Source organism: Coregonus lavaretus, assembly GCF_964263955.1.
Source record: "Coregonus lavaretus genome assembly, chromosome: 2".
In the NCBI taxonomy this organism is placed as follows: Eukaryota; Metazoa; Chordata; class Actinopteri; order Salmoniformes; family Salmonidae; genus Coregonus; species Coregonus lavaretus.
This window is the reverse complement of record NC_139989.1, coordinates 79,361,375-79,385,577: the sequence shown is the minus strand read 5'-3', so window position 1 is coordinate 79,385,577 and position 24,203 is coordinate 79,361,375. Positions and strand designations below refer to the sequence as shown.

At 41.8% G+C, this 24,203-nt stretch overlaps 2 protein-coding genes across 2 annotated transcripts in view; one reads left to right on the top strand and one right to left on the bottom strand.

Moving 5' to 3' along the window:
- The window catches only part of LOC311140725 (NLR family CARD domain-containing protein 3-like), a gene marked incomplete at its 3' end in the record, with an annotated part of 199,674 nt that overhangs the window by 34,499 nt on the left and 140,972 nt on the right, over positions 1–24,203 (top strand). The window lies entirely within an intron of this gene.
- Positions 167–24,203, bottom strand: part of LOC311098945 (NLR family CARD domain-containing protein 3-like) — a gene marked incomplete at its 3' end in the record, with an annotated part of 44,430 nt that continues 20,393 nt past the window's right edge. The window contains exons 4-5 of the mRNA XM_084139500.1: positions 489–662; positions 167–251 (exon numbers count right to left, since the gene is read on the bottom strand). Coding sequence (XP_083995626.1) covers positions 167–251; positions 489–662 — 259 coding nt within the window. The remainder of the gene's footprint in view (positions 252–488; positions 663–24,203) is intronic.

The following is a 24,203-nucleotide window of genomic DNA, read 5'->3' as shown; positions in this document are numbered from 1 at the left end:
ACTGTCTATAATATAGACCCCTATCTGTTAATGTGCATGAACACAAACACACATTTCTAAAGTAACACGAATGCGCCACACACACATACACAGACACATTGTCAAAGCAACTCTTTCTGAACTTTGGTGTCCCTGATTTCTGCTTCTGTAGAACTACAGCTGATATTTAATATGACCAAGTAAGTAATGATGGTGGTCTTTGACATTTTCTCAGTCCAGGTTTCATTGTGTTCTCTCCACCATGTTCCACACTGTAGGGGTAAGCAGAAGAACAGACAGTCATTGAGGGATACACCTTAACTCACACACACACACACACACACACACACACACACACACACACACACACACACACACACACACACACACACACACACACACACGGTCAGCATATAACTTTGTCCAAGTGGTGGTAAGAATGTTTGTCTTAACTAGCCTGATAACTCCAACATGTCTGATATGAACATTGACATAAACCCTCTATATACTTGAGTTTCTCCAGTCTGCATTGTGGATCCTCCAGTCCAGCAGAGAGCAGTCTGACTCCTGAATCCTTCAGGTCATTGTTACTCAGATCCAGCTCTCTCAGGTGTGAGGGGTTTGACTTCAGAGCTGAGACCAGAGAAGCACAGCCTTCCTCTGTGACTAGACAGCCTGACAGCCTGCAAAGAGTCAAATCATATTAAAACCACACTGCTATTCTTTGGTGGTGAAGATATTGGCAGTATATTTTCAACATTTTCAGTTAAATCAGTGTCCTGAAACTGGCCCTATCTATTCATAAATGGATGTTTCATTATTAGAAATGACAAATTATCAAAGTATTGCTTGTAGAGAGAAAAATTTATAGTAGACAGAAAATACCAGTTTAAAACGCAGTATCAGTCAAAAGACAGACAGTAAGGTATCAGATTTAGATTGTATTGAATATACAGTCCACATTATATCTACAGTGCATTCAAAAAGTATTCAGACCCCTTGACTTTTTCCACATTTTGTAAAGTTACAGCCTTATTCTAAAATAGATTAAATTAGTTATTTTTCCTCATCAATTTACACACAATTCCCCATAATGACAAAGTGAAAACAGGTTTTTAGACATGTTTGCAAATATATAGAAATACCTTTACAGAAGTATTCAGAACCTTTGCTATGATATTTGAAATTGAGCTCATGTGCATCCTGTTTCCGTTGATCATCCCTGAGATGTTTCTACAACTTGATTGGAGTCCACCTGTGGTAAATTCAATTGATTGGACATGATTTGGAATGGCACACACCTGTCTATATAAGGTCCCACAGTTGACAGTGCATGTCAGAGCAAAAACCAAGCCATGAGGTCGAAGGAATTGTCCGTAGAGCTCCAAGACAGGATTGTGCCGAGGCACAGATCTGGGAAAGGGTACCAAAAAATGTCTGCAGCATTGAAGGTCGCCAAGAACACAGTGGCCTCCATCATTCTTAAATGGAAGAAGTTTGGAACCACCAAGATTCTTCCTAGAGCTGGCCACCTGGCCAAACTGGGCAATCGGGGGAGAAGGGCCTTGGTTAGGGAGGTGACCAAGAACCTGATGGTCACTCTGACAGAGCTCCAGAGTTCCTCTGTGGAGATGGGAGAACCTTCCAGAAGGACATCTCTGCAGCACTCCACCAATCAGGCCTTTATGGTAGAGTGGCTAGACGGAAGCCACTCCTCAGTAAAAGGCACATGACAGCCCGCTTGGAGTTTGCCAAAAGGCACCTAAAGGACTCTCAGACAATGAGAAACAAGATTCTCTGGTCTGATGAAACCAAGATTGAACTCTTTGGCTTGAATGTCAAGCGTCACGTCTGGAGGAAACCTGGCACCATCCCTACGGTGAAGCATGGTGGTGGCAGCATCATGCTGTGGGGATGTTTTTCAGCGGCAGGGACTGGGAGTCTAGTCAGGATCAAGGGAACGATGAACGGAGCAAAGTACAGAGAGATCCATGATGAAAACTTGCTCCAGAGCAGTCAGGACCTCAGACTGGGGTGAAGGTTCACCTTCAAACAGGACAATGACCCTAAGCACACAGCAAAGACAACACAGGAGTGGCTTCCGGACAAGTCTCTGAATGTCCTTGAGTGGCCCAGCCAGAGACCGGACTTGAACCCGATGGAACATCTCTGGAGAGACCTGAAAATAGCTGTGCAGCGACGCTCCCCATCCAACCTGACAGAGCTTGAGAGGATCTGCAGAGAAGATAATGGAGCCTCTCCACCTGTATGTTCTGGTTGTGGATGGGGCCTTGGTACCTGTCCTGTGGAGATGGCTTCAGTGTTGAGCGGATGATCCACTGTAAAAGATTACGCAACACTGGAGCAACAGCCACTGCAAGACTGGAAGGTCTTATTGAGGCACCACAGGAATTCCACAAAGAGATTCTACTCCTCCAGGTGATTACATAGAAATTCAACAATGTACATTTGTTAATAACCAAAAGGTATTGAAACAAGTATTCACACCCACTCATACGTTATGACGTAGGAAACTATGAATATAAGGAAATTATATTGACTCTGCCAATCTGTGCAGAATAAACGACAATTGGAGCCTTGTATCTAAATAATCCATCCAAATTGACATTGTTCTGTGTGAAACCTCAAATGTATTATTAACAGACATCCTTAAGGACATAATGGATTGTCTCTTTTCAGGCTAATCAGTGAAGCCTCAAGAAGGACACTGACTCAGCTGAAGGCAGCCTTCTCCCACAAAGCAGTGAAGGAATGAGTCCAGGACAATGTCCCGCATGTGTGAGACATGGTGCAGGCGTGGAGATTCATCCATTTGACACATTACTTCATTTTAAATACTGGATTTACAAATCCTGTAGTTACACATCCTGTAGTTACACATCCTATAGTTACACATCCTGTAGTTACACATCCTGTAGTTACACATCCTGTAGTTACACGTCCTGTTGTTACACATCCAAGATATGGAAAACACAACTTGGAGATATGTGATCATTGATTGTTTAATGTTTCTGCTTCATATAGTTGGCAGCAGGTGCTTATGTCACCCTTCTGGCCACCAAAATCAGTGGAACTTAGAACGTGTACCAAGTACCTGCAGACCTCCCACAATGCATCAAGACCACCTGGAGTGGCTGGAGTGTGAGGTGTTTGGTTTCTGTTGGATGTCTCGCAAACAGGAGCAGATCAACCTTGCTGCATCCACTGCTGCTGGGGCGTGTCAAGAAGAAGGGTCTTTCCTCTACTGTACTGGTAACACAGGTATTCATACTACTGTCTATCCAAGAAGAAGGGTCTTTCCTCTACTGTACTGGTAACACAGGTATTCATACTACTGTCTATCCAAGAAGAAGGGTCTTTCCTCTACTGTACTGGTAACACAGGTATTCATACTACTGTCTATCCAAGAAGAAGGGTCTTTCCTCTACTGTACTGGTAACACAGGTATTCATACTACTGTCTATCCAAGAAGAAGGGTCTTTCCTCTACTGTACTGGTAACACAGGTATTCATACTACTGTCTATCCAAGAAGAAGGGTCTTTCCTCTACTGTACTGGTAACACAGGTATTCATACTACTGTCTATCAATCAATCAATCAATTTTATTTTATATAGCCCTTCTTACATCAGCTAATATCTCGAAGTGCTGTACAGAAACCCAGCCTAAAACCCCAAACAGCTAGTAATGCAGGTGTAGAAGCACAGTGGCTAGGAAAAACTCCCTAGAAAGGCGAAAGCCTAGGAAGAAACCTAGAGAGGAACCAGGCTATGAGGGGTGGCCAGTCCTCTTCTGGCTGTGCCGGGTGGAGATTATAACAGAACCATGCCAAGATGTTCAAAAATGTTCATAAGTGACAAGCATGGTCAAATAATAATCAGGAATAAATCTCAGTTGGCTTTTCATAGCCGATCATTAAGAGTTGAAAACAGCAGGTCTGGGACAGGTAGGGGTTCCATAACCGCAGGCAGAACAGTTGAAACTGGAATAGCAGCAAGGCCAGGCGGACTGGGGACAGCAAGGAGTCACCACGGCCGGTAGTCCCGACGTATGGTCCTAGGGCTCAGGTCTCTCAGTTGGCTTTTCATAGCCGATCAAGGAGAAGGGTCTTTCCTCTACTGTACTGTTAACACAGGTATTCATATTACTGTCTATCCAAGAAGAAGGGTCTTTCCTCTACTGTACTGGTAACACAGGTATTCATACTACTGTCTATCCAAGAAGAAGAGTCTTTCCTCTACTGTACTGGTAACACAGGTATTCATACTACTGTCTATCCAAGAAGAAGAGTCTTTCCTCTACTGTACTGGTAGCACAGGTATTCATACTACTGTCTATCCAAGAAGAAGAGTCTTTCCTCTACTGTACTGGTAACACAGGTATTCATACTACTGTCTATCCAAGAAGAAGAGTCTTTCCTCTACTGTACTGGTAACACAGGTATTCATACTACTGTCTATCCAAGAAGAAGAGTCTTTCCTCTACTGTACTGGTAACACAGGTATTCATACTACTGTCTATCCAAGAAGAAGAGTCTTTCCTCTACTGTACCGGTAACACAGGTATTCATACTACTGTCTATCCAAGAAGAAGGGTCTTTCCTCTACTGTACTGGTAACACAGGTATTCATACTACTGTCTATCCAAGAAGAAGAGTCTTTCCTCTACTGTACTGGTAAAAAAAGCAGCGGAGGCTGGTGACTTGAAAAATCAAGGAGGATGGGAGACCCACGGTATAGCCGCGGAACGCACGGAGATGTCAAAGTGTGTTTCAAAAATCGTCAAAGAGTAATTATTTTAACCTAAAGCATTTAATAAAGACATTTATAGTACAATATTATGGGAATGGGAATGAGAGGGCTACTTCCACAGTGTTGGGAAGGGATCACAGCAGTGATTGAATGAGAGGGCTACTTCCACAGTGTTGGGAAGGGATCACAGCAGTGATTGAATGAGGGTACGAGGCATTTGTTGAGGTGTTCAGAGGCTTGACTTCAGTGCAGGACAGGAATTGACTGGGAGGACAAAAAACAACAACACAACACACTACACAGTTAGAGACCAAAGAGCTGAGAAGGAGATAGTCCAAGCAAGGAGTAAAATCATTGATGTGTAATAATGTCATTGTGTTTCTGTATGTGATTGACTCTACATACAGTAACGAGAGAAAATTGATAGGGGTACTCCCAGTGCTTGGAGAGGAAACATTTCAATGTGCCAGTGGATGAGCGGGGGACATGAGACGTGGCTTCAGTTCATGTCAGGACAGAGTTGACAATGGTAATAGAGTGGAGTGGTCATCACCTCTTAATCAGGGAACAGGAGGGGACTTAGCTGGAAATACAAATAGCAGATACATTCCATTACAGCTGCGCACTCATAGGTTTGAACAACAAGTTTCTCCGTGAAGTTAAACACAGAGTCCGCATCTCGCCCACTTGACACATCAAAGTAGCCCAAGAAACATTCCTGAATAACGCCCTGATCATCCACATACCTGATGATAACTGACAACTGCAAGCAGACTGGTGGCACCATAGGTCCCAGAGTAGGGGGGCCATTTTACCTCCTGGGGCCCAGAGTTTTTCCTTATCTGTTAACCTAACCAGTAAAACTCTGGACCCTATGTAAAAAATGTAATGTAAAAAAATTAAGAAAAACCCTGGAATGAGTAGGTGTGTCCAAACTTTTGACTGGTACTGTACTTCAGATATGGCCTACATATCCTAGATGACCAGCCTAAACCTGTTCAGATCAGTTCCCATTGACTATCAGTAGCAGGACTGATCACCTACAAATCGGTGTTAAGTCTAAATAACAGGGCATGTAGCCTAAGCCCAATAATTTCACAACATTTCCTACGGAGACCATCTGGGCCCGGTTTCCCAAAAGCATCTTAAGGCTAAGTTTATCAGTAGAACCTTTGTAGGAGCATTGTTAAATCTCTGAGCTGTTTCCCCAAAAACCATCGTTACTAAAGTTAAAGTGCACTTGAAAACGCTCATTATTTACCGACTGCCTCAGACCACTGGTAGAACAGCCAAGTGCGTCGTTAGATGTGTTGTTTCACTACTGCGTCTCTTCATGCACAGAAGACCTCCACTAAACATAAAATCAACATGTTTTATCTGTCTCTCTGTGACCGCCGATAACTTCACAACGAAGTTGGGACTACAAATACAACATTGCCAATGTCTTTGCAATTGTTACAAACAAGCGAATGATAAAAAAGACGCTTGAAATGAAAAGCGAGATGACTGCATTAAAAGATAAATGGCCTATTTGGAGCGGGCATGTCGGGGGAGAGCACCGACAGCAGCAGCAGCACTTTCAGAGCAACGCTCTCAAACAGCGCGTCCTAATCCAGTGAAGGGTACACGCTACTTGATGACGGATCAATATGAGGAGACAGAACTGCTGCTGCCGGTGTGATGAGACAACTCTATCCGGTGGAATACGACGATACGAGGACTTCTTTCAGAGAGCGCTCCGTCAACCAGGCCCCAGTGGGCAGAGCTAGGCATGTTGGACTGGGACACGTTTTAATACCATAAAAAGCCTCTCATTTTACATGTTCTGTGTAGTCTAGTTACGCTAATATATTTGCAGTTAATTTCGTTTTAGACTTAATCAGTGAAATATGTTTGAGTAGTAAACAGAGAAACAACAAGGAGTCCCAGACAGTTCACAATAGAACATACCAGAGGAGGGCATCGGTTACTAGGCAACCTACATTATTGGGATCATCTGGGCTCGTTGCCAAAACAGACCATAAAAGGCCTTTACACGCGAAGGTCCGCGGTGGGTCTGTGTAAACTAGCTGATTATATTGGAGACAGGTTTATAGCAGTGAATGGCATCTATTCATTTACTCTCATAGTATTTCTATGTAGAAGCAATATCAGCCAGGGAAACTAATTGGACTCACTTTATGATAGAACATTCAGACTTTTCTGCCTGACTGTGGCGTTATTTACCTGAATTGTTAGGATTTCCTGGTTGATCACAACAAAACTACCTAATTCGTTCAAATAGAGATAGAATTAAATGGTGTTTTCTTTGAAAAGATGGGCCTGGCCAGAATAGATCATTCAGGTTTCTGCCTGAGTGTTACGAACCCCGTGGATTTAAAAGTCTAGGGTGGATGGAAAAGAGACCCGTAACATAACTCATGCGAATTAGAATATTGACAACAAAATACACCGACAAAACAAATGTTACGGTCAAACACAATGTTTATTATAAACACACGGTAAACGGTTTGGGGAAAAGGGCCTGAGCTGGACCCAAGGAATGAAACAATAAAGTAAAAAAACCCTAAACTGATCTTGCCTGCCTCAAGAACCGCTAAGCTTACTGCTAACCATATTAAAATACAGTGGGTGGTCCCTTCAGGTCTAACTAGTGTGTTTAGACAAGGTTGTCCTACGGGTAGTGTAGGCCCAAGGGCCACTTGCTAAACCCACCTTTCCCCAGGAACAAACAAACAACATAGGTCCAATATGGACTAGACAGCAAACAACATAGGTCCAATATGGACTAGACAGCAAACAACATAGGTCCAATATGGACTAGACAGCAAACAACATAGGTCCAATATGGACTAGACAGCAAACAACATAGGTCCAATATGGACTAGACAGCAAACAACATAGGTCCAATATGGACTAGACAGCAAACAACATAGGTCCAATATGGACTAGACAGCAAACGCATCAGTACACAAAAACCAAGACACCACAGTTGCCATACTCACAGAGAAAGAGAGTCTCTGTCAGAAAACACATCTGACTGGCTTTTAAAACCAGGGGATTTGATATGGTAATGTAAAAAAACAGAAACAGGCGGGGCAATACTGAGGAACGTCCACTGATTGGTCCACCTCAGCAATCAGCAGACGAACGGATGTCGGACAGGTGGGACACCCCAACGACCACCAATCAGGAAAACAAGGGACACCTGTGATTAGGGCTGAAGGAGAGGGAAAACAAACACACATACAGGATACCTGTTTCCATAACAACGTCTGTCCAAATCTTGTTTAGGTACTAAGTACATTTTATTGGCCATCACACTCTGTGTCCAACCGATTTTAAATCCACGATTAAATAAGAAAACAGAGCTTTGGTGGCGTCCTCATTGCTTTCCATAAAGTAGGATTTACGGCTAGAATGTTTATTGGTAGTTTGTCTCTAGGGTTTTTGAACAAAACCAAGTAATTGGCGTTCAGGCTAATGGTACGGCTATTTTTACCTTGGTGAATCACATTTTGTACGAAGTAACACACTGACAAGTTTTGATGATGAGTATATTGAATAAAAGCTTGAGCTATTTCAGGATGTTCACTACCGGCAAAAACCATATCATCCAAAACCAGCAGGAGGTAAGAATTCATCATCAGACAGGGATGCTGGTATTCCTTCAACAAATTAGATTTTTATTTTCTTCAACAACTCATCATACAAAAGTTGATAACATGAATAACACCACACAATATTGTCAGGTTTCTGAGATAATACATGTTCAGAATTCTCTAAAATCCTTTTTACAGAACAAGTTTTACCGCTATTGGATGGTCCTGCGATTAAGGCTGAAAATGGTAGTTGCAACCTAGGATCAAAACCTTCTACAGCATCCATTGTATCTTCAGGGTTAAGACACACAAGGATTGTAACATAAAGTCAGTAACCAAAGGGTAAGGTGGTCCAGTCAGGTAAAAGGATTGGAACATAAAGTCAGTAACCAAAGGGTAAGGTGGTCCCGTCAGGTAAAAGGATTGGAACATAAAGTCAGTAACCAAAGGGTAAGGTGGTCCCGTCAGGTAAAAGGATTGGAACATAAAGTCAGTAACCAAAGGGTAAGGTGGTCCCGTCAGGTAAAAGGATTGGAACATAAAGTCAGTAACCAAAGGGTAAGGTGGTCCCGTCAGGTAAAAGGATTGTAACATAAAGTCAGTAACCAAAGGGTAAGGTGGTCCCGTCAGGTAAAAGGATTGGAACATAAAGTCAGTAACCAAAGGGTAAGGTGGTCCCGTCAGGTAAAAGGATTGGAACATAAAGTCAGTAACCAAAGGGTAAGGTGGTCCCGTCAGGTAAAAGGATTGGAACATAAAGTCAGTAACCAAAGGGTAAGGTGGTCCCGTCAGGTAAAAGGATTGGAACATAAAGTCAGTAACCAAAGGGTAAGGTGGTCCCGTCAGGTAAAAGGATTGGAACATAAAGTCAGTAACCAAAGGGTAAGGTGGTCCCGTCAGGTAAAAGGATTGGAACATAAAGTCAGTAACCATAGGGTAAGGTGGTCCCGTCAGGTAAAAGGATTGGAACATAAAGTCAGTAACCAAAGGGTAAGGTGGTCCCGTCAGGTAAAAGGATTGGAACATAAAGTCAGTAACCAAAGGGTAAGGTGGTGCCGTCAGGTAAAAGGATTGGAACATAAAGTCAGTAACCAAAGGGTAAGGTGGTCCCGTCAGGTAAAAGGATTGGAACATAAAGTCAGTAACCAAATGGTAAGGTGGTCCCGTCAGGTAAAAGGATTGGAACATAAAGTCAGTAACCAAAGGGTAAGGTGGTCCCGTCAGGTAAAAGGATTGGAACATAAAGTCAGTAACCAAAGGGTAAGGTGGTCCCGTCAGGTAAAAGGATTGGAACATAAAGTCAGTAACCAAAGGGTAAGGTGGTCCCGTCAGGTAAAAGGATTGGAACATAAAGTCAGTAACCAAAGGGTAAGGTGGTCCCGTCAGGTAAAAGGATTGGAACATAAAGTCAGTAACCAAAGGGTAAGGTGGTCCCGTCAGGTAAAAGGATTGGAACATAAAGTCAGTAACCAAAGGGTAAGGTGGTCCCGTCAGGTAAAAGGATTGGAACATAAAGTCAGTAACCAAAGGGTAAGGTGGTCCCGTCAGGTAAAAGGATTGGAACATAAAGTCAGTAACCAAAGGGTAAGGTGGTCCCGTCAGGTAAAAGGATTGGAACATAAAGTCAGTAACCAAAGGGTAAGGTGGTCCCGTCAGGTAAAAGGATTGGAACATAAAGTCAGTAACCAAAGGGTAAGGTGGTCCCGTCAGGTAAAAGGATTGGAACATAAAGTCAGTAACCAAAGGGTAAGGTGGTCCCGTCAGGTAAAAGGATTGGAACATAAAGTCAGTAACCAAAGGGTAAGGTGGTCCCGTCAGGTAAAAGGATTGGAACATAAAGTCAGTAACCAAAGGGTAAGGTGGTCCCGTCAGGTAAAAGGATTGGAACATAAAGTCAGTAACCAAAGGGTAAGGTGGTCCCGTCAGGTAAAAGGATTGGAACATAAAGTCAGTAACCAAAGGGTAAGGTGGTCCCGTCAGGTAAAAGGATTGGAACATAAAGTCAGTAACCAAAGGGTAAGGTGGTCCCGTCAGGTAAAAGGATTGGAACATAAAGTCAGTAACCAAAGGGTAAGGTGGTCCCGTCAGGTAAAAGGATTGGAACATAAAGTCAGTAACCAAAGGGTAAGGTGGTCCCGTCAGGTAAAAGGATTGGAACATAAAGTCAGTAACCAAAGGGTAAGGTGGTCCCGTCAGGTAAAAGGATTGGAACATAAAGTCAGTAACCAAAGGGTAAGGTGGTCCCGTCAGGTAAAAGGATTGGAACATAAAGTCAGTAACCAAAGGGTAAGGTGGTCCCGTCAGGTAAAAGTCAGCTCTTGTCACAGACGACCCGGAATATTTTAGTAAGTGGGGCATTACGTAGATGGAACCCCTTTTAATCCCTAACAATCTTTTTGTAGGAGTTTCAACATTTCTAAAACACTATTTCGGTCGTTTATAAAACCCTCGACTAAGCGTGTGATTGATTCCAAGTTTACACGCATGGAATTTTCATAGTTTTGTGTCACGCCTTTGGCTTTCAACACTACGTGATTGTGTTTAGTCCTAAAAGCATAGCGTTTGGGTCCACAGGATGACCACTCTATGATATGGTCACCATCTTCCAGTTCACTCGTTAAACCACCCAGATAGTTGCTAAGAGAGGGGGGGGGGGGGGGGTTCCAATCACCAGGTTTGCTTCCATAGACCACAGAGTCTGTGTCATGGTAAAGAACCCGACTCTGCAGGTGCTCCATGATGGTGTGTAGTTCAAGTCGCCCATAGGCTGTGGTAAAAGCTGCTAGAAACACGTTTCCATTACTCGGGGGTAGAACCCACTTCTTGTTGCGTCTCCATTACACCAGAGCTTTGTCTTGATTCATGAACAAAACATTTGAAATGTCAGATTGGTCTGAAAAAACCAATCCCATAAATTCTTCGGGATCTTTAATGATAGATGTTGTTAACATATTTCTTCTCTGGTTTCCTGGGAAAGTTCCACACGATACCCCTTCTCTATAGCCTTAGAGAATGAAACGGTGACCCATACACCGGTCAGGGCTCTTTCTTGATCTGAATGATCACAAGGCTTTTCCTGGTTGTTGTTTTCACTGCAGTTGTGACAAAGGGGAAAGAAAAGTTTTCCTTGAGGTCCTTTGTAAGGCAACACTGACAAAAACAAGCCCCGGGGAGGGTAAACAGTTGCTTTTATCAAAGCAAAATAGTTTTGTGGTAAGTCAAAGTCACAGTGAATTATTTCAGGATGCCCCAAAGGATAACAAGAGGAACTCATTACTTGAGGATAAAGGGAAGTATAATCTATATATCCAATTTCCTCATCAGCTATATAACGTAAGGTCAAAGCATTGGTACGACCCCCAAACAAGGCCTGGCAGGGCTCCAGGGGTTGGGGTCAAAGGTGGAAAGGAAAGCTGGAACATGAGGATCAGACCTTGTGAGTTCTGTCCCCTCGTACTCCCACATCACCTTCCCTTTCACCCCATCAGCAGCCTGGAAAGAGGACCACTTGTCTTGGAACTCCTGGTAGATTTCCCCCAAAGTCTTCTGGGTTAAGACACACATGGCCTGGGGCAGAAAGCAAGATTTACAACCATGGAAGAAACAACCGTTGTACTCAAACACTGTCTCAACAATCTGTGTGTACTCATCTACATGGTAGGGGCCAATCTTTTTTTCACCTTTATTCAAAGCATGTTGAATAAAGATGTTTTTAGCCTGGGACAAGTACTCCAACCATTGAATGGAGCCGCTAGAGCAGGGGTGTCAAACTCATTTTAGCTCAGGGGCCACATGGAGGAAAATCTATTCCCAAGTGGGCCGGACCGGAAAAATCATGGTATATATAACTTAAAAACAACAACTTCAGATTGTTTTCTTTGTTTTAATACGATCAACATACAACATAAAGCTGGAGCCTGAGGACAGTGTGTCCAAAATAGTACAAGCACAACATCACTATTAATCATAAAACACGTCAAGTTTATGTAGTGTATTGAAGATTATGATGGGGCTAAATGTTTTTCATGACGAAATGGAATGTTGGTTGTTCAGGCCAGAGGGGGGATGTTTTATGATGTTATTTGAAATGTGCCGCTTGGAGGGTGACGCCCGAGGGGAGACTGGTGATTGGCCAGAAGAGGGGGTAACCCTTATTTTGGTATTGTCTATATAAGAAGGGTTTTAGACAATAAACCCCAGAGCAGCCCCTAGAATGGGAGGACACTGTTCTCCAGACCTCGCGAGTCTGTCACCCATGCTGAAGCTTGTGATCTGAATAAACCTTATGATCAATATTCAGTATGAGCAGACTCCTTTTGTTCATCAGCAATAATTGCCACCACTCATCATATACGACATAATGGCGCCCAACGTGGGGCTGGGTTTGCGTCTCTTCCTTGTTTCAGTCAACCGCCGGCTTAACTCTCTCTGAAGCATGGTCGGAAAAAGGGTGAGTGTTCTTACCGCTTCGGAGGTTGTTAGATTGGATATGACTTGTGTACACTGAAGAGATGTTCCATTTCGACCTGGCCTCGGTGGCGTTGTTGCTGGTCGACTGGAGTCTGCTAAAATGTTATTTCATTGGTAACTATAGACAATGATAATTTATTTCATTGGTAACGGATGGCAATGAGGATTTAGAGCATAAATTTATATTTCATTGGTAACTATGGGCAATGACAAATTTAGGAAAACGGTAGGAGACATTTATATTTCATTGGTAACTATGGGCAATGACAAATTTAGAGCAAAAGGAACGGTATAATTGCGATGATTTCATTGGTAACGGGTGACAATGGTTGGTAAATTCTTTCATTGGTAACGGGTGACAATGGTTGGTAAATTCAGATATGCGCATTCTTTAGGGCACTGGACCGCTTTAAGACCTCCAGTGGGGGCCATTTTAGATGTCGGGCCGACAAATCCGTTTACACGATAGAATGGGTGGACGGTGGGTTTCTTTTTTCTTAAAGAGAGCTCGGATTCATGGGGTTTATCTGATTGTAATTATGATTTGACTCTCGTCCGACGGGGCGTTTGATTGGGTCTGATTTCTCGGTGTAATGGTCATTAGTCCCGGTAGCAAAAACGGTAGGATAAATATGTTAAAATAATTAGGCCAGTGCAGGGTGTGGGAGTGTGGGGTAGACCGCAGTTAGCTAAAGGCTAATTGTGTTGTGTGCTGCATGCTAACGTATCCTTAGAGATTCCATTGCGATGGATTAAAGTCTCTTAAATTTGTCTCTGTGTTTAAGTCAGGTTATATGTTTTGTGAGCGCTGTTAAATGTTTGTTTGACTATAAGGGGGAAATGGGAAGTTACAGCTGGCTGTTATTCTTTCTGTTTGGGGAGAGAGAGTAGAGAATCATTCTTTCACGGGGAAAAGGTATTTTTGAATGGCTGTGCGCATGCGTTTAATTTTGCGACACTACACTACAGAAAGGGGGAGTTTATGACACGAGATTAGGACACGTTTTGGTTTACGGCACTAAATCTACGACATGCGGTTGTGCTGAGCCTACAAAACAAAATGGTTGGTTAGGGTCATAGGTCCCATCTGGGGGCTGCAGGGAGACGGAGAAAATAGACAGACAGAGGATAAATTTTGACACGATGATTCTAGTTTAAACTGCGATTGGTTAAAGATGGAACTTGGTTTGTAACCTATTGAATTTATAAATTAGATATAGGGTAACGGATTATAATAGATTGAATTAAATTAAATGACGGATGAAAATAAAATTTTAAATGTTTTTGAGCGATCTATAATTCGTCCTGAGTTAAAGTCTTAGAGCGAATGTAAAACGGACGAATATTGAATGTGGATAACTTGGTTAATTGCATAAACTGCTGAAATCTTGTGTGTTTCTAAGTTTTTTGAAATATGAGAGGAACATGGAACGGCGAGGCGAGACGAGAGAGAGAGGAGGGGCTGACGTGTGCGTGGCGTGACGTCACATGACGTGACATCACATGACGCAGCAGAGGATCAGATATCAGGCTAGGTTGCAACATTTTCCAATTTAAAGAAATGTGATAAAATGACAATTTTGCATAGGCTTGGCAAATTCTATTTCAATAAAAGTTACATTTTGGAGGCTATGTGCATCACTGGGCTGGATTACAGTTCGATTGGAAATCAGGTACTGACATTATTTTGCAATTATGATACTTGGGGTTTATATCATAGGAAGAAACAAGGGGTTATGGGGATTGTAGTGTTGTAGGGGTACAGCCTTTGGTTTTGAGGATTATAATCTGAATTTAGGTACTTGCATTTGATGGGTTGTGGTAAAATAGCCAACACTAATGGGATATAGGATATAGGAATAAAAATTGGTTTTAATTATTCGTGATTTTTATTTGGATTTATTTGGAGTTGTTAGGGTTATATTAATAATTTAAGGGGGTAAGCCTTAGGCTATACAGTCTAGAATAACATAGTTCACAATAAAGGAATTTAAAAGGGTTGATATAGGGGAAAATTGACTAAAATAGTAATTATTTAACTAAGGTAGTGTTAGGAGAGACTAATGGCAGATGTTAGTACACCTTTCTCACATACGGATTCAGCAGAAAGACATCATCCAGCAGGGTGATTATGGCATCAGAGATGAAGACGAATACAAGCAGAAACGACGATGAAGATGAATCAAAACTCCAGAAGGAAGGAAATGTGATGTCTGGAAGAGAAGAGGGAGGTAAGGAGGATGGAACTTAAAGAAGACGAGGATGATGAAGATGAGTGATGATGAAGAGGTTATGCATGGGTGGATATGACTCTGTGATCAGAAGGAAGTTGGCAAGAGAGAAACGAAGGAGACAAGAGATTCGAGTTCTGATGAAGAAAGCGATGAAGATTTGGAGATTAAAGGTGCTTTATTTTCAAGAGGAGTTTGTCCTACAAGGACTGGCATAGAATAAAAGTAAGAAGATGATGGAAGATGATATTTCGAGGACAGAACTTAGAACTAAGGTTGAAGAATACTGATATGTCAACGACGAGAAGGAACAGGACCAAGAAAACTGCTGAGAGAATCCCAAGAACAGGAGAAAACAACAGAGATGAAGAAGATGAAGGAGAAAGTGAAGATCACCTGTTCTAGAGGAGATCCGGAAGGGGGGTGCATTGCTGAGAGCATCGATTAGCGAAGAAGAGAAAATAGCTAACAGTTGAAACAACTGACCATTAGAAGGGATAGTGAATAGGGGAAAACTTATCTGGGTTCAGCCTAAAGAGGTTAAACATCTACAAAGTTAAAAGGGGTGACTGTTTATTCTGGGTTACATTCTTACACTAAGAGATTTCAGGCTAGGCTAAAAGGTGTTTAGTCGTTTGCCAAGTCTGTGTGTAATGAGTCAGAAGCAGGTGGGGAACTTTCCCAATCACATATTCTACAAATTTGGTGGTAAGGGATTTTGTGAAAATTAGTGGAAAAAGTTAAATGTTATGAGAAAAAACAGTAGATTAAAATAAGTTAGGAGTAGATTAGGGTTGAAGGAACTCTGAGACAGTAAGCTAAGTTTCAAAGTTAGTAGTGAGAGAGAGAGAGAGAACAATGGTGAATGACACTGTAGAGTAGGAAGATCAAGGTAATTATAGGTGTATTTGGTACAAGTAAAGAGTTCAAAGTCTTAGGGGAAAACTAGGAGTAAATAAGGACATTAACACTTCAGTCTATTAGAACAACAGGGAGAAGCAATTTAACTCTTTCAACATGGATAGTTATTAAAGCCATAAATATATCGCATTTGATTATAAGGGAACCAATACAGCACCAATGTTAGGGAAAAATACTTATTAGGGTTTAGGATGGGGACGTTTCTCCCATATGGAGAGATAATTATGGAGAATAAGTATTGTTATCAGGACCAGGAGTAAAAGGAGGTATAGTTTAGAAGAAGGTTAGGAGTGACTGTTCACTTATGTTGCGTAATGTTACAGAGAAAGGTCAGGGAGAATATATGTGTACTTATTTAGGGCAAGCATTAGAATTTGTTCCGGTTAGGAATTATTGGTTAAAGGGCTATGTAATTCATAAAGTAACGCTTATAATGGAAGAGTTGAGGTCTGTGGTAGCCTCCACAGTCATTGAGGGAGTTCAGGAGGAGTAGAACTGAATGGACAGTAGTCACTCCAACAGTAGATAATACACCGAGGATAATGGGAAACTTTGCACTAGAAGTAATTAGGGTTGATACAGCAGCTAAATCAACTACTTTAATGGTAACTTTGGAAGGGATTAATGATACTATGGCAATAGCAAATATAGGAGTATGATACCGACAACAACTGTTCTGAAATTAAAGGGGGTTAGCAAGAAGGACTCAGGGGTTTAGGTTACGGATGGAGAGTGCTGTCAATGATAGTACGAATAGGGTTAAAATAGGAGAACAGAGAGTAGTAGAGAGAATATAGATTCATCATGGAGATACAGGATGAGGTCTTTGATTTTAATGACGGAACAGGGAGAGGTATCTGATCAGTACCGCTCGTTCTTCTGTTGTGGAAATTAGAGATAGATTAACTCATTCTGTAAGATCAGTGAGGAATCTTGAGGGTCCATGTCTGTTGAGAATTCCATCCCAAACATGTTAGACGGTTGCGCAGCCTCTATCAGGTGTGGGGCAGTCTTATGATTTGTCATGACTGGGGTATTGGCAACAGTCATTGACAGATAAAATAATGTAGTTGTCAGAACAGTGGTTTAAGCCTAGGGTTAGGTGGAATTGGGTTAAGTGAATTAATATGGGAATTGTTAAATGGGAAAGGAAAATCAGGTAACAACGGAATCCTGAAGTATTCAGGTGAAATATGGAGGGATAAAAGTTGTTTTTGTTCTAATAAAGCATATGAGGTAAGGGGTATGTTTATGGGAAGATCAGAGTGTGATGTTATATGATAACTTTGGATAAGCATGAACATAAGGTTAGAGATGACAAATATAATGTAACACCAGGTAGTAGAAAAGCAGGACTTTGATGGTTAAACGATTAGCTTTTGACTGACAATGTGACTATGGGGAATTTTAGAGATATTTAGGGGTTTGGGGGTGATAAAGCATATATATATACTTATATTAGGGATGGACAGGATTTGGTTACATGTCAACGTTGAAGCTTCCATATGAGGCTTTTACTATTAAAAGAGGAGTAGCACCGAACACAGATCGATCTGAAATTAGAGTTCAAAATAGGATGAAAAGGGACATGTCATAGGCTTCAAGCCTATCATTGAAGAATAAGTCTAAGGGAGAAGGGGGGACTTTATTCATGGTATGGTGTAACATTTGGGAAGATCATATTGATAAATATTAGTTATCTTTTGAGTCCAGATAGTTCAGATAAGATCACTGGGGTTATATATGCATTATAAGGGATGTGTTTGGGAGATCTGAGAAGATTTGGTTGCAAGATCAATTAGGCCAGTAGGGGCAGTGATGGGTCAGATTTTAGTTTCAGCTTTGATAACACTGTGATGTTTGTAATTTGTTACTGATCTTTGAGAAAGTTATGATACTGAGATAGGTTGGAGAGTGATTCCTGGAGACAACACTCCGATGCCGGTGTTGACTGTTCCGGATCTGGAGGAAGATGGATGGACTACTGATGGATAAATATCGTTTTTTAATGAGTTGATTATTTTTCCCCAAAATTTTTTTCAATATTGGGGTGATTTTGATATGATTTATGAATCAAAGGGGGGGATAGGTTTATGTGATTCATACATCATTTATATATCATTTTTTTAAAATTCTTAGGTGAAATTGAGGTTTAATTTGAAAGTGGCTGTTTTGCAAAGGATACTGTTTGGTCGTTTCTTTTCTTTTCATTCCAGAGGCATTTGGGAGAACATGGGGAGATTGGAATATTCAGACAAAGACAATATGAAGGGACAGTATGACTGGAGGAGATGAAACAAGGAGGGTGTGGCTGATTCCATCATCAACAAGTCCATTGGAAGAGGAGACTACGGGGAGATGAAGTGTAGTGGACTACATTCCAGTATCGGCAATGAAATATAGACATGTGTAATACATAATTGTGTAATAGCCTCAGGGATTAATTTTGTAGAATGATGTTTGATGTTATTGAATACATGTAAGGATCTTAGATGTTTTTGTTTATTTCGGTGAATGCTTAGGGACAGAAGGTCTAGGCAGGGAGAGTTCCACTTGTACGGTCCAATGGGTTGACCAGCCGTACAATGGATGTTTATGGATAGGATTTCGTTTGCAGGGGCTTACATGTGTATTTAGTTGCATCATACTTTCAAATGCATTTACATGAGTTATGAGGTTATCTGGAGTACCGACGGTGGTTGCCTGGGGCAGAGGGACCGTGAGAGAATTTTACTGTCTTGATTGATGGATGGATATCTGAAAAGATGGCTGCCAGACAGTTTTTCGCTCTTACACTCCATAGAGATTTCTTCATGTTTCATAGTAATGTATTCACACTCCATAGAGATTTCTTCATATTTCATAGTAATGTATTCCCACTTCATAAACAGGTATTGCATAGAAAGGAATTTACGCTCTAGAGAAGAATGTTTTGGTTTAATGTTAAAGATACTCAATGAGATAAATTGTTACTTGTTATAATCTTATTCTGTTTGGTTTCGAGACGTTTAGGTTGTCTCGAAAGGGGGGAATGTAGTGTATTGAAGATTATGATGGGGCTAAATGTTTTTCATGACGAAATGGAATGTTGGTTGTTCAGGCCAGAGGGGGGATGTTTTATGATGTTATTTGAAATGTGCCGCTTGGAGGGTGACGCCCGAGGGGAGACTGGAGATTGGCCAGAAGAGGGGGTAACCCTTATTTTGGTATTGTCTATATAAGAAGGGTTTTAGACAATAAACCCCAGAGCAGCCCCTAGAATGGGAGGACACTGTTCTCCAGACCTCGCGAGTCTGTCACCCATGCTGAAGCTTGTGATCTGAATAAACCTTATGATCAATATTCAGTATGAGCAGACTCCTTTTGTTCATCAGCAATAATTGCCACCACTCATCATATACGACATTTATTTGAAAGTTCTGAGGACAAAGAACACACAAACACACAATGCCTCAGTGATTCACAGAAGTATATCACAGATCACAGAACTACATCAGGGTGTCATTTCTCAGGCAGAAATGTAGATAAAAATAATGAAATCCTGTTCCCCAAACAAGTGCAAGAACCACAGAGTCAAGAATAGGTTAAATATACAAATAAAATAAAATCAATTAAAAACAATAGCACATCAACATAAAAACATATAAACATAAATCTGAAAGCGTTGCTCAAACTCCCGTAACAGTCTGTCACACCCTGGCTCTGGGACTCTATTTGTTGAGCCAGGGTGTGTTCATTCTATGTGTTTATTTTCTATGTTGGGGGTTCTAGTTCTTCATTTTCTATGTTTGCCTGAGTGACTCCCAATCAGAGGCAACGAGTTCAGCTGTTGGCTGGTTGTCTCTGATTGGGAGCCATATTTAAACTGTCTGTTTTTCACTTTGGGTTTGTGGGTTTTTGTTCCGTGTTCGGTCATTTGTCACCGTGGACGTTACGAGTCGTTTGTTGTTTAGTTTGGGCTTTAATTTAATAAAGTAAACATGTTCATTCATCACGCTGCGCATTGGTCTACTTCTCTCCCTGACGATCGTGACACAGTCCAGTTATTTTATCTTTGAACTGCTTCATGTCTGCCACATGTTGGATCGCGCACACATTTTTCAGACAGGGGAAGTGAGCTGCATCACCACCGGCAAGTTGCGTCTCCCACAATGACAGCTTCAACTTGAAAGAACGTATGCTGTCATAATACTGCGTGACAACTTTGTTGCGCCCTTGCAGCTGTTTGTTCAAGTTATTCAGGTGCTCTGTAACATCCACCATAAATGCAATGAAATTCTGCGGAATGAAATTCTAACACTGGTTTGCCCTTTTCTTCCATGAACTGTTCAATTTCTTCTCGTAAATCAAAGAAACGCCTCAGCACAGCACCTCGGCTTAACCATCTTACCTCAGTGTGGTATGGCAGGCCATAGATGTGGTCTTTCTCTCTGATAAGGCTGTCAAACTGACGGTGATTCAGGCTTCTGGATCGGATGAAATTAACAGTTTGGATGACCACCTTCATGACGTTATCCATCTTGAATGACTTGCAACACAAAGCCTCCTGGTGCAAAATACAGTGAAAAGTCAAAAAATCACGTCCTCCATTTGCAGATTGCACTTTCTCTCTGAACTTTGTCACGCCTGCTTTTTTCCCGATCATTGAGGGCGCACCATCTGTAGCCAGGCTGACAGCGCGGGACCAGTCCACTCCGACCCTGTCCAGCGCGCCGACGAGTGCGGTAAAAATATCAGCTGCTGTCGTTGTATCTGTCATCGGCACCAACTCCACGAACTCCTCGGTGACGGTCAATGTGTCATCAACTGCGCGGATGAAAAAATGGCCAGTTGTGCAACATCTGTAATGTCCGTGCTTTCATCAATTGCAACCGAAAACGCAATAAATGACTTTACTTTTTGCTTCAACTGGCTGTCCAAATCCACTGAAAGATCGGAAATCCTGTCTGCAACTGTGTTTCTTGTCAGGCTGATATTTGCAAAAGCCTGCCGCTTTTCAGGGCACACAATCTCCGCTGCCTTCATCATGCATGTTTTTACAAATTCACCCTCACTAAATGGTTTTGAAGCCACTGCGATTTCATTAGCAATGAGGTAGCTAGCTTTCACTGCAGCGTCACTGATGTCTCGGCTGTGAGTAAACACAGACTGCTGTTTCTTCAGACCCGCCAACAGTTCATTCACCTTCTCTCATCTCCGCTGTCCTTGAAAGTTGTCATATTTGTCGGCATGAAGACTCACATAGTGGCGACGAAGGTTATATTCTTTCAGCACAGCAACATGCTCTGAACACACCAAACATACAGCTTTCCCATTCAATTCCGTGATTAAATAGGATGACCATTTTTCTTGGAACACTCTGCACTCTGCGTCCACTTTTCTCTTTTTTGACAGAGACATATTGGGGAAATGAGGGTGCCAAAGCACATAATGTTAAAAGTAGAAGCCGTAATAAATATGGAGGGCAAAACAAAGTAGCTCATTGGCTGCACGTGCTTGACCTACTTGCTCTGCCCCGGTATAAACAGTTTGCTTGCTTAACACAATTGCTATTGCGCCATCCAGTGGACGCAATTGGAACAGCAGTTTATTTTATAGAAAAATTGCAGCGCATTTTTATACTTAAAAAAAAATACAAAATAAAATGTTTCTTTATTTATTTAAAAAATCATCTCGCGGGCCGGATTAAACCCGTTTGCGGGCCTGATCCGGCCCGCGGGCCGTACGTTTGACACCCCTGCGCTAGAGTCTGACTTGTATTGTCTACGGTAGTTGTCAGGGCGATGGAATAGCATTAGACTATGACTTGTATTGTCTACGGTAGTTGTCAGGGTGATGGAATAGCATTAGAGTATGACTTGTATTGTCTACGGTAGTTGTCAGGGCGATGGAATAGCATTAGAGTATGACTTGTATTGTCTACGGTAGTTGTCAGGGCGATGGAATAGCATTAGAGTATGACTTGTATTGTCTACGGTAGTTGTCAGGGCGATGGAATAGCATTAGAGTATGACTTGTATTGTCTACGGTAGTTGTCAGGGCAATGGAATAGCATTAGAGTATGACTTGTATTGTCTACGGTAGTTGTCAGGGCGATGGAATAGCATTAGAGTATGACTTGTATTGTCTACGGTAGTTGTCAGGGCGACGGAATAGCATTAGAGTATGACTTGTATTGTCTACGGTAGTTGTCAGGGCGATGGAATAGCATTAGAGTATGACTTGTATTGTCTACGGTAGTTGTCAGGGCGATGGAATAGCATTAGAGTATAACTTGTATTGTCTACGGTAGTTGTCAGGGCGATGGAATAGCTATAGAGGCTGGAGGTAAAAAGTGTCTACGATAAGTTTTCATGCATGCCGATGCAATAGTTGTACAACTCAAGGGGTCAATGCATGCATCTTTGATTACCTCTGCTCTGAATCTGAGGCATCCTTCTCGCAGTATAACCACATCATTATCACAATATAATTCCATCTCTTTATGGAAATCAAAGGTATTATGGCGTACTGTCTCATACTAAGTCATGAATCTCTCTCTCTCTCTTTGGGAGACATTTGATCACACCTGTACATTTCGGGACCAGGATAAGATCCAATATAATGTCGATTCTCCTCAGATGTGAAGAAATGAAGAAACCATCCTTTCACAGAGTTTTCAAAACCCCAATGCCTCTGGCATTTGAGCCAATCTCATGGGCAAGAAACTTAAACTGTCAATGTATCTCTGGTTGAAGGCTGGGTCTACAAAACACAAGATTTGACTACCTTGGGCTATGACATTGGGTGCAACACCTTGTTGGCATTAGAGAGGGTAGTGTGTACGGCCCAGTACATCACTGGGACCAAGCTTCCTTCCATCCAGGACCTCTATACCAGGCGGTGTCAGAGGAAGGCCCAAATAATTGTCAAAGACTCCAGCCACCCTAGTCATAAACTGTTCTCTCTGCTACCGCACGGCAAGCGGTACCGGAGCGCCAAGTCTAGGTCTAAAAGGCTTCTTAACAGCTTCCACCCCATTTTTACACTGCTGCTACTCTCTGTTTATTAACCATAGTCCATTTACCTCTACCTGCATGTACATATTACCTCAATTACCTGGACTAACCGGTGCCCCCGCACATTGACTCTGTACCGGTACCCCCTGTATATAGCCTCGCTACTGTTATTTTATTGTTGCTCCTTAATTATTATTATTTTTAATTATTTTTTTTTACTTCAGTTTATTTTACTAAATACTTTCTTAACACTTTTTTTTCTTAAAACTGCATTGTTGGTTAAGGACTTGTAAGTAAGTATTTCACTGTAAGGTCTACACCTGCTGTATTTGGCGCATGTGACAAATACAATTTGATTTGATTTGATCAAGGGATTGGAAAGAAGATAGGAATCACAGGATCTAGAATTGTGAGCTATAAAAGTGAAGTTTTTGTACTGGGGTTTTCAGAAACATTTCAGAAAGAGTAGTGCACCATTGGGGTCCTCTGCCGACCACTTTTCACCCTTGAAAGTCACGGTAGATACAGAAATAGGCAGATGAAACCCTGATTGCTGATTACTCTCAAAGTCATAAAACACAAATTTCTCTGAATGTTCATCTTCATCTGATGGTTGAAGGTAGCACTCATGTTCCAATTCTTGAGCCACTTCTGGGTCTCTGCTTTTCAAAGGCCCTTTACAGATAGGGCAGTGTAGGATACCATATACGTGAGGTTGGGGGGGTTGTCTAATTTAAGGGTGGCGTTAGCTCGTTAATTTGTTTAATTAAGGAGCTAAGTTCTGGGAGTACCTGTGATAATGTGTCCTCATTTGCATGAGTTAAAGGAGGTGTGTGTTGATGTGTAGGGGTTGGTCCTAGATCCTTCATTTGTTTGATTAATGAGCTTAGGGGTATTCTAGAAGTATCCATGTTACATACGGCTATATCGTTTGTTTGGGAGTTTTTTTTATTCAGATTGCTGCTTATCAAACGTGGCATGTTTTTCTTCCAGAAGGCTATGTCTTGGATGTACTGACGTTTTAGCAAAGCAACCATACGTTTGTGTAACTGGACCTTTCTGGCTTTCAGAGCCCTGTAAAAGGCTGTGAGAAACCTATCTTGAAGATCTATATCCTGATCCTCGTCCCCACTGACGCTGTCCTCAATCAGTATAGGCTCTACCTCAGAATGTATTGTATCAAGCTGATTAGCCGCATCATACCTCAACACATCATCCTCATCATACCTCA